General features: G+C 33.6%; 1 protein-coding gene across 1 annotated transcript; it reads right to left on the bottom strand.

Annotated features, from left to right (window-relative positions):
• Window positions 1-6,498: 6,498 nt before the first annotated feature.
• LOC110640129 (peroxidase 42) lies at window positions 6,499-8,457 on the bottom strand. The gene is made up of 4 exons (XM_021791318.2): window positions 8,161-8,457; window positions 7,884-8,072; window positions 7,349-7,514; window positions 6,499-7,248 (listed from the first exon to the last, which is right to left on the bottom strand). Exons 1-4 carry the CDS (start codon window positions 8,389-8,391, stop codon window positions 6,839-6,841), a joined length of 996 nt encoding a protein of 331 aa, XP_021647010.2. The 5' UTR covers window positions 8,392-8,457; the 3' UTR covers window positions 6,499-6,838.
• Window positions 8,458-11,025: the final 2,568 nt, after the last annotated feature.

Consider the following 11,025-nt stretch of genomic DNA (forward strand, 5'->3'; position numbering starts at 1 on the left):
TATATGTTAGAGGTCTAAGTGAAAGCCACACTTATGAATTTGATATCATATTTAACTCAAAATCTTAAATCAATGGATATATGGATTTTTTCTATTTATATGTCTCTTATTCATTCTATTTCTTTTTGATATGAGAATTCTAACACTTAAATATCACAAATACTATAATAAAGTTTTTATATAATTATGGTCAGTTTTTCATAATTAAAAATAAATTTAGATATTATTGTATATAACAATCTGGCTTTTGGATTTAAACGCTATAAAATCTAGTGTGTGATAAAAAATAATATTTAATTATATTTTTCACTGCTGGAGGTTGAACGCTGATCTGCTATATTTGAAAAAGACAAAAATTATATGCTAAACACGTTAATTTGAATGATTAGGATTTCAATTGCGAAACGCATATCTCAGTTGATGAACAAAATATGACCTAATGAGCCGTAATTAAGTGCAATGGATAACCCTCCATTTACATGATGATCACCATATATATATATAAGTAAAAGGTATGAAACTAAGTTGAGCGTTGATAGACTTATGCGATCCCTTTCTTTTATGAATGCTATCATTTCATGTCTCCATTTGTACCCAATCATAATTCATGTGAAGCTCTTTCTGTGACAATGTTTGATTAATTTGCCAAAGCAAATATGGAAAATTTAAGATATCTCAGTTCCCTAGCGGTGGGCTTTCTCTCTCCCGATGGCCTTAATTTCGAAATCTCCCTCTCAACTCATGGGTCATCATCAAATGGTCAGAAAATAATACAATAATCGTTGTATTTCGGATAAATAATGTACACGTCTAATGTAAAAGATTAGATGATATTTTTTTTTAAACGGAGGATGTGATAGGCGAGAGGAAGACAACCAGCTGATAGATACGCTTAACAATCATAGGAACAAAATTAAGTTTTTGGCCTTTCTTTTTTCCCATGATTATTCTTTGTTGTTCTATATCACTACACGCTTTGATTGTTCATGTTATAAGGTGTTTTGAAGTTGGTATCAAGCAATGGCGAAATTAGAAAAAAGAAAATATTCAGGATCAATATAAAAAAAATAAATAATAAAATATTATATTAAAAATTAAAAATATAATATTAATATTTTATAATTAGAGTCAATTAAATCTAATACCTTCAAAACTCTATATATAAGATTATATTATTATTAATGTTATTAAATATATATTTCTCTATATAAATAACTAAAAGTCATTTATTAATAATTTCACACATGCAATTATATTATTTTGTCTGATAAAGTTTATTATTAAAAAATTACAATAAAATTTTAAAGTGAATACACTTTTAAATGCACTTATTTTTTTTTATCTCGATTAATTTTAAAATTTATCAAAAAGAGGGTTTGAATTTATAAAAGGTATATATATATATAAGAAATCAACTGTCTGTCCCCTCATGTTATGAATTACATCCTCCAATGGTATCAAGATCGAGTAAGCTAGGAAATAAGAATAAGGTTATGGTGAACTTTGATTGAGAAACGTGTTGTGTTTTTTGCTATTCCTTTAATATAATGTATAAGGGGAAAACTGAGGAGAATTGGGTTCATCCAATCCCAACACGCTATTTATTTTAGTTTCTTTATTGCGCTTTATTTTTGTGTATTTCTCTTACAATAAAGTATAGTCCTTTTATAGACAGATTCTTACCGATGAATTTTAAATTAGAGTCATTTCTAAATTCTATCCAATAAAGAAAAAAAGAAAAAGTGACCTTACCTATCTCTTATTATAAGAAATTCAAATTTTATATAAACATATTCCTAAACAATATTTTGGATAAACATATTCCTAAATACTAATACAAACTTTTCTTAGACTTGATTATTAGTGGAGCATGCGAATTTCATCATAGGCACAAATTTCAACAGCCCAAAGAAGGGCTTGATCATCAGTCAAAAACCTGTTAATTTCAGGTTTTTGGAGTTTCATGTTGGTCATTTCAAAACCATATTTTTTATGAAGCATCAACTTTAAGGATCCTACAGACATATTACGATGAACATGACAGTCATAAAACCGGTTGGTTCTATCTCGTATCCAGACAGTATAAGTAAGGACAATATTGATAGTAGTGTTTGGATAATATCCTACATAGGCTCCATCTTCTAGCACTTGCCCATTTAAAAACAACACTTGTTCCTCTATTGCCAAACCAAAAAAATTTAAAACTTGGCCTTGAAGGTAAATGCCCTTAGTTTGTTCAGTAATCAATACTTGGTGTCTAATAGCTTCATACGCTAGACTGACCTGCAAAAACTACAGCCACACAATATCAAATTAAGCAAAGCAACTTAATTAAAAATAGAAGATAGGTAATTAATTACCCGAACGAGACTAATTACAGAGCCTTGTTCAATCCCACAGTCTTGCACTCTTGCTGAATCCAGTAGCTGCAACCCATTAAAATATAGCCCTTGCCACTCTGGTTCAACATGAATCAACTATTGAATCCTCTGTTTAAGATGAAGAATTGTTGGATTTTGATGATATTCTAGAATCATCACAGACAAGTTGCCTGCAGGGTAGACAACCATTACCTCCATGATCTGTACCATAATTGCAATCATTGTTAATTAAGCATTTAACTATATGCATTACTATTAGCTTTAATAAATTAGAAAACAAATTAATTGCTAATATCACCGTAGGTTTTTCAATTGTGAGAAGCTCTATAGAGAACAAGATCTATTTATTGGCTTTTTAAAGAATGTGATCACACAATTTGGATTATGGATTTTTTTCTTAGTACCATTTGAATGATTTCCTTTAAAAAATAAATCTAATACGCCAATAGCATAGAATACATGAATTCCTCATTTTGTTTGTTCATGCACATTTGTTGGGTATATTAGATTAGGGTAGCTACCTAGCAAATTTCAATTCAAGTTTCAAGAGGATTGAAACTAGAATTGCAGAGTCTTTTTTAATTTTTGTTTCGATTCAGTTTTGATTTTAATATCAATTCAAGAGCAATTTATTTAATTTTACTGATTTGGAATCCAAATCAGGTTCATTTTTTAAAGGTTCTTGCACGTTCAAGTTCTTTATGAATGGGGGAGTGTGTCTGCTGTGCATCAGATTTGGTAATGTAATTAACTGAATAAAAAAAAAAAAAAGTGTTCTTCCTATTTGAAATGCATGATTAATTGAGATGTCAGGAAATGGTTGAGGTGTCTTAAAGTGTGACTCGCTAAGCCAGTATGCTATGGTGCGTGCTGGTGCAAATTATATCACTAATTTTGTGCAAAACTGAAAGTTGGTGCTAAAAATAAAAAATTTTAAATTAATTATATATTTAAAAATTAATAATTTTATATAAATAAAATAAAATGCAAAAAATATTTTATTAAGACTAAATATTAAATTAATAATATTTAGTTAAATAAAATAGATTTATTTATAATTCTCTCTATAATTATAAAATGCCATCTATGCCTATTCCAGTCTTTATTAAATGCTTATGTAAACAAAGATTGTGTTTTTGTTTTTGAAACCTTGACCTTTCAAGTGTTTGTGTTTGTTTCTTGATTATCAACACCATGAATTTTGACTCTTGTTTTTGACTTGAAAAATGCCTGAGAATTCCCTGCTGTGACCCAATCCAACAAAGTTCATACCATGTTTCCAGATATGTCAGGCAGCGCATAGGAAGAAACAAGCTAAAATCTTTTGGGTCAGTTATGTGCCAAATGGCAATGTTAGTCCATATCCGCAGTGGAAGCTTCTTCTTTAAGGCTTTGGGTTCATGGCTGGTTTTTCTGATGATGTGGTTCAAAGGGAAACCAAATACCGGAACTTAGACTTTCTGCAAAAGTATTACAGGCAGATGATGCTTAAAAAGTTTATGATACTTGGATTTATAGAATTCAGGAATAGAGCACAACACATTTATTGAGCTCAATACTTGTTAAACTGCACTCTCAAGTTATCATTCTGGAACCATCATCATTGTACGAAGGGTAATTAATATATGCTAATCTTCTTGAATTGTTTGTTTAGCGTTCTACATCATAGGGCTACACTTATTTCAACAATCATAAATAATTAATATGTTAAACAAGAGTTTAGACCTGCTGAAAAAAAAAATTATGCGTTTAATGCTACAAAATCATGGCACCTCTGTGCTTCCAGATTGGATAGTATCTGTAGTTTCATTTTCAGCTTCTGTTTTGAAGCATTATATCAGCTTTGCATCATTGGATGAAACGGTAATGCATAGTTCAAAATACAATATTGTTTGATCAGTTAGGATGGCCTTTAATGGGTGTGTCTTCTTGAAGCGATAGAAAAAGTGAGGAAAAGCTTCATCTTTAATGATTTCTGAATATATAGTAATCCCTCTGTCTTGTTTTTCTCTTGGGCAGACTCACAAATTTCCTACTCCAGGACAGATGAAGATGCCGAGGGGCAGGAATTATTTCTTACACATCCAATGTCTTGTGATCCTGTAAGACCAAAACTTCGGAATCAGAATTGCAAATCCACTGCTTTTTATTTGGGGTTTGATTATCATTATTTGTTGGTACCAAACACATCACTAATACTTTGCTTAATGATGCATAATATGACTTGAACCTCTTTCAGTGCTGTTGATCTTGTCTTAAACATTGAATGTGTTTTTGGTTTTGCACTTTCTTGCTTTTGCAGCAGGCCGGTCCAGGATCTCAGAAGTTAACAGTGAAGACAATTTCAACAAAATTGAAGGGCAAGAAACAAGCAAACTCCATATGTCAGCCTCACAATTTGCCAAGTCCTCAGTTCATCAGTCTACACCATCAAGCTGTGCACCTCCCATCCAATTTGGGCTTATGGGCTATACCAAAATTCAAACTCCACCAGATATCCTAAAAGTCCCTAAACAAGTAATGAATGGTTCTGGTACCAAATTCTGTTACAAAAATCAAGCCCCATGTCGTATGTTTCTCACCACAACCAGCAAATGATTTCTTGCCTATGGTATATTTGTCTGTAACAAATGCATTTCCTCCCACTCCTTATGTCTCTGCATATGGTTACCAAGCGTTTCCATCCACTGCAAACTACATCTCCATGCAGCATCAGCCTTATTACAGCCATCCTTCCTGCAGTCCTCTAATTCTGAAAACGGCAGAAAGAAATTGGAATAATGATGTGACCTTGGTGGAAGCTGATAGCAACACTGATAGTAGTTCTGGCAGCACAGAATCAACAGAGGCATCAGCAGGCTGCAAATAATGGAGTATAATTTACCTATGCCAAACTCCTTAGAAGGCCATGAGCTGTACACATAAAATGAATCGGTAACTTAAAATTACATGATGGTGCTTTCTTCTAATCATTTACTGGATAGTGGTAATCAAGAATAAAGAACCCAATTATGCAAGGTCTTGCCAATAATTGTTTGAAAGTCAGATCCCTCATAAACCCATCTCTTGGTCCTTGGAATTTAGATTCATAATATGAAACTTGACGGTTACAAGCGAATAGTTATGTCCCAATTAATAAACTCTTATACTGGAATCAAATATAACCCTGAAATGGAAAACCTGCTGGCTGCTGCCTCTCACAACTAAATCAAACACTGGTATTGCAATCCTCCTTTCTTGTAGCACATCTGTGAGGCCCACACCGCTCTCCTACATTAAATGTCTCTGTCTCAACTACATTTTTTTATCAGTTTTACCTACCGAAGGCACATATATATAATTGTATGCTTAATCTTGTCCGTTATCTTTCTGTACCTTTCTTTATTCCAACAATTGTACACTGCGGTGGATTTGCCCCCACTGGTTCCCACTCCTTTATATATATATATAATTTTTTAGTAAATTATTTATTTCTATGATATTACTTCATTCAATTAATTTAATTCCCCTCATTATTTATAAAACATTTTTATATATTATTTTTATTTTTTTATAAAATTATATATATTATCCTCATCATATATTATTTTTTGTTTTATAATTAAATATGCTTAATTTTTTAATATATTAAGAAATTCATGAGTAATAAATTTTTCTGAATCTAGCATTGATTGCATTTGCTCAACTAAAAAATTTCAGTAAGATCCTTCATTTATGATTTATCTTCTTTGAGATGGGGACTGTTCCGATGGGACTGTTTCACTGAAACTTCAATAGGTGGTCCAATTATGGGCCGATCCGTAGAATCAAGGACTAAATCGGACCCTTAAATTCAGCCAACTTTTTTAATTTTAATTCAATTTTAGATAATTCAATGGTTAATTTTTTTTTCAAATTTATGTAGAAAAAAAAAACCAATTTGAAATAGATTAGAATCATTTTGTCTAATTTCAATTTGATTCAAGATCTAATTCGAGCCTATAAACCTTAATTTGATTCCAGTCCTAAATTAAACCGGATCTATTTCAATCTGATTCCGAACTTGAACCGAACCATATATGGCCAATCTGCCAACAGGAAAACATCATGGTGACCACATAAGAAAGAAGCCTTAAGAGGCATGAATCATCAATAACTTGTCATCATTGCAGTCCATGCATCATGCAGTACACCATCCAACCATACATATATAACATATACATACATCCCAACATACCCCTGTCCATCACCAACATAAAAGAGAAGCAAACTTAGCTAGGCTACTACAAACAGTGCAAGTAATTAAACATAGTCTCCACCAATAGCTCACCACTCACTAGTTACTACTACCACTACCAAGTGGCAAGTGCCCAATTCCAAAGCAAACCCATGTAGAAAAGCATCTTATTCTTTAATTCTCACTCTTCTTCCTCATATAAAGAGGAAGAAAAGTTGAGCTAGGAAAGTAACTAAATCTTCTAGTGGAGCTTGTTTGCAACATTGCACTGCTTTCTTATCTCACCTTTGTTACCAGTGAGTGGGTTGTTCTCAGACAGAATTGTGATAGCCCTAGCAAATTCCTTAAAGTAGTAGTCCTGGCTCTTTGCCATTTTCTTCACATAAGGCTTTGTCCTCTTGTCTGTGGCTAGTTGGTGATCCACTATCAACAAGCCCTTGTTATCCAATATATTTCTGTAGTAGTTGTTGTCTAGTATCATGGGTGTACCACGGTCATTTCTCACGTATTGCACAGCCTTAGGATCTGGGATTGAGTCAGGGCACTTGTGGAGCATGTGCTCAACATGGTCAGGGTTTAGCACTGGATCAACCTCTGGGTAGAGACGGTGCACCAGCTTCACACAGTGTGTTCTACCCACACTGTGAGCTCCTGTTAGAAAAGAAGAAGGCAAAAAAAAAAAAAAGAACGTTAATGCTTAATTAAGCCACTTGGACTTGTGTCCGTTTGCATGTGAGCTACGTGGATATACCTAGCAAGGCAACCACTCCAGGTGTGTCAATTCCCATGGCAGCAAATCTCTCAAGAACAACAGAGATGCTCTCATTATGGTCTGGGAGGTACTGCTCGATCACATCTGCTCTGCTTTTCCTTCCATCTCTTCTTCCAGTTTTTAGAGGGATGTAAGGACCTCCTAGCTGAAGAAAGCAAAGTTTTAGCACACATTAAAGCCTAAAGCAGTAACTCTCCAAACTCCAATCTTGAAATTCGTCATTTGAAAGCGAAAACAGGCAAAACAAAAACTTAATTTCTAGTAGTTTCGAATAACAAGAAAATAAAGAGCACATGTTTTTTTTTAAAATGCAGTCTTCAAACCCAGTACATATCTTTCATCGAGAGCTGAAACGGAACCTTTACTCAAACTGGAGACACAAAATAATTAATTACATGCAGCTGGGGCCAAAAATTCTAGTTCTATCTAAAACTCATGCCCACTTCCAGATCTATTACCAAAAAAGAAACTCTTGACAGAAACAAAAGACAAGGCTAAAAGGCTAGCGAAGTACCGAAACAATGCCATCTCTAGCAGACAGCACAAGGATGTCTGCACAGGAAACAACTCCAGGACATTCCCTCTCTACAGCTTCTTTGATTGTGTCAAGGTACCTAAAGTTCCTTAGGCCAAAGCTCCTGTCTGTCTCCTTCTCAGACAAGGTTCTCCTGGTTGAGTCCAGCAGCAGTGAAGCATCGCATGACTACCCGACCAAACAAGAGAAAAGCACATATATCATAAACTAAAAAGAGTTGACGGGAAAGAGAAGGTAAAGTGATTAGAGAATTTACCTGAACAGCACAGTCATGAAAGATGTTTCTGAGCCATGAAAATGCAGTGTTCTTGTGTCTCTTGTACAGAAGCTTAACTTGTTCTCTTATAATGTCTTCAGCTTGAGGGCACGCGTCCTTGTAGAAGTTCATAACAAGACCTGGGTCTTCCTCATCCTCTGCAAAAGCTGCCCTGAGAGACACAGCTGAGAAAGATAATAAAGCAAAGAAGAAGAAAGCTTTGGCACCCATTCTCTCTGTCTCTCTCTCCACTCTGCACGCTTACAAAAGGTCACTGACCTTGCTTTGAAGCTCTCTTGGTTGGTTCTTTAAATAATGAAAAGGATAATAATTTGTCAAATAAACTAAAGGCAAAGTTGTAACAAAATTTTGATTCTTTTACCTTTTCTTTAGAGACATTGACACAATGTAACCCATGCTGCATTTACTGCTCAAAAGAACACAAGTTTTATTAATGTCTACTTCTGTAGAAAACTTGGAATTTTTTTTTCTGAAATTTGGAAAATTGGGAACTTAAAAGCCTTTAATTTGTGATATAGCTTGCATTTATGATTTGTATCATTTGTAATTTATATTTATTAATGACTTGTAATTAAAATTAATTGGCATAAGTAAAAAATAAATAACAAAAAATTGACACTCATATGAAGTTAATAGAAAATGCTAAAAGCATTTGTCAACCATAAAAAAAAATTTATTTGTTCTATTTTTATAATTTTAATTTTATAATCAGATTTTAATTCTGTTTGAAATAAATTTTATATCAATTTAAATAAATTAATAATTTGACCAGACTGGTAAAAAGATGCTCCAACACTCAATTATTTTTGGTCACTGCAAATTTGAGGAGAGATTTCTTATGTTTATTCTTAATTAGCATTGTTAAGTTTGTTTATAATATTGTTCTGTTAATTTCCTAACAAAAAGGACACCAATATAAACATAGTACGGAAAGTTAAAGAATGGTGATGGTGGTGGGGATATGGCACTTACCATAAAAGCTCCTTTGCTCAACTTGTATTCTCTTCTGCTAAGCTAAAATTACCAAAAGAGACATCAATCCATTCCCTTAGCTTTCAAGTAGGGTAGCCCCTCCCTCAAGCAAAGCAGCATTATAATTATATGAATATTAATAATGTCATTGATTGCTTATTCAAGCTCCAAACGAAGTAGAAACAAAACATATAAAGCCAAGCCAAATGGCTTAACCATCCTGACCAAAATAGCCACCGACACTTCAATTTCTAGTAGCAGCCAAGATTTATTAGTTATGGCACGTCATGTGCTTAAACATGACTCTGACAGTGATTTTCTAAACACCTATGGTTACATCTAAGCCAACTCTAGTTTATCATCACCTTTGGGGTGAAATATATTACATTTGCTGTTGGAAACAGAAAAAGCCGTTTTCTTCTTTATTCAAGATTCTTAAAGAGGACTTGGGTTTCCTTTATTTGTTTGAATATTTTAGTAGTGGTGTGTATAAATGCCAACACTTGCCTAAAGATCCACAAAATGTGATAGGACACCCCTGCACTTTGTATTGACTACATATGGTTTATAAGAAATGTACCTTATTTACTCGTATAATTAAATGCTAGAAAGCTTGTGATAAGCTTGTGATCTGTGATCATCACTAGCACTCCTGGGCTGTGGCCAATGGGCCATGAAGAACTTTAACTCATTGGACGTGGACCACAAACATTCCAAACTGCTACTACTTTAGAATACAAGCCACCCCTGGCCATGAGAATGTATATCAACTTCTCAACTAGGATATCTAAAGGTGATCACAGTATGATTCGAAATTACAGGGTTCTTCCATTTAACTACCATCCAACGAAGACAGAGAAATAGTATTCTGAAGCTGTAGAGATAAAATGGGAATTGGGCAGAAACAGAAGTGGATGTCAAACAAGAAATTATAGATTATTTTCATAAAGTGTATTCTAGTAGCAATCCTCGAAATGTTAAAGGGATAGCTTCCATTCTTCCTCAAATGGTTTCTGTATGGCAGGGATGAAGCCCACTGGCAACAAAGGTCAAGATTGAAATGGATAGTGGTAGGAGACAGAAACGCAATATTCTTCCATTTAACTACCATCCAACGAAGACAGAGAAATAGTATTCTGAAGCAGCAGAGAGAAAATGGGAGTTGGGCAGACACAGAAGTGGATGTCAAACAAGAAATTCTGGATTATTTTCATAAAGTGTATTCTAGTAGCAATCCCCGGAATGTTCAAGGGATAGCTTCTATTCTTCCTCAAATGGTGACTGTAGATATGAACCAACAGCTTAATGCCCCTGTCACAGATGAAGAAATCAAGAAAGCAGTGTTTCAACTTGGTAGAGATAGGGCTCCAGGTCCATATGGTTTCACTGGATTATTCTATCAAAATAGTTGGTCGTTATATGTAGTGAGGTCAGGTCTATAATGCTGTGATACATGCATTTTATGTAATTATTTAGGTTAGATTTCGTACTTATGTTTGTTAGTTATTTTTAGTTAATTTTATTAGTTATTTAATTAATTTTTCATAATTATTAATTTTGGATTAATTTGTAATTTTACTTTTTTTTTAGATAAAATGGTGTTTTTGAGGGACTAGAAGTAATTGTGCAAGTGAAGAGTAAATTTCAAGTCCAAAAGTGTCAAAAACGAAGCCTAAAAATTGAAGATTTTGAAGGCTGCCAAAACTTGCATAAGGAGTTGCATAGCCAATACAACTTTTATCCAGAAAATGAAAGAAATTTCCAACTTGTCGAAAGTTGCATAGCCTAGTGCATAGGCTATGCACTTGCTTATGCAGAAAGTTGAAGAATTGCAGAACTTGCCGAAAGTAGCATAACTTTTTGCATAGGCTA

Source organism: Hevea brasiliensis, chromosome 18 (genome assembly GCF_030052815.1).
Source record: "Hevea brasiliensis isolate MT/VB/25A 57/8 chromosome 18, ASM3005281v1, whole genome shotgun sequence".
Lineage (NCBI taxonomy): Eukaryota > Viridiplantae > Streptophyta > Magnoliopsida > Malpighiales > Euphorbiaceae > Hevea > Hevea brasiliensis.

Excerpts from the sequence above, each read along its gene's own strand:
- LOC110640129 (XM_021791318.2), bottom strand. The coding sequence starts at position 8,391 with ATGGGTGCCAAAGCTTTCTTCTTCTTTGCTTTATTATCTTTCTCAGCT. Across the intron at positions 8,073-8,160 it reads TTCATGACTGTGCTGTTCAG|TCATGCGATGCTTCACTGCT; the intron begins GTAAATTCTCTA and ends TTGGTCGGGTAG. Across the intron at positions 7,249-7,348 it reads TGGAGTGGTTGCCTTGCTAG|GAGCTCACAGTGTGGGTAGA; the intron begins GTATATCCACGT and ends CTTTTCTAACAG.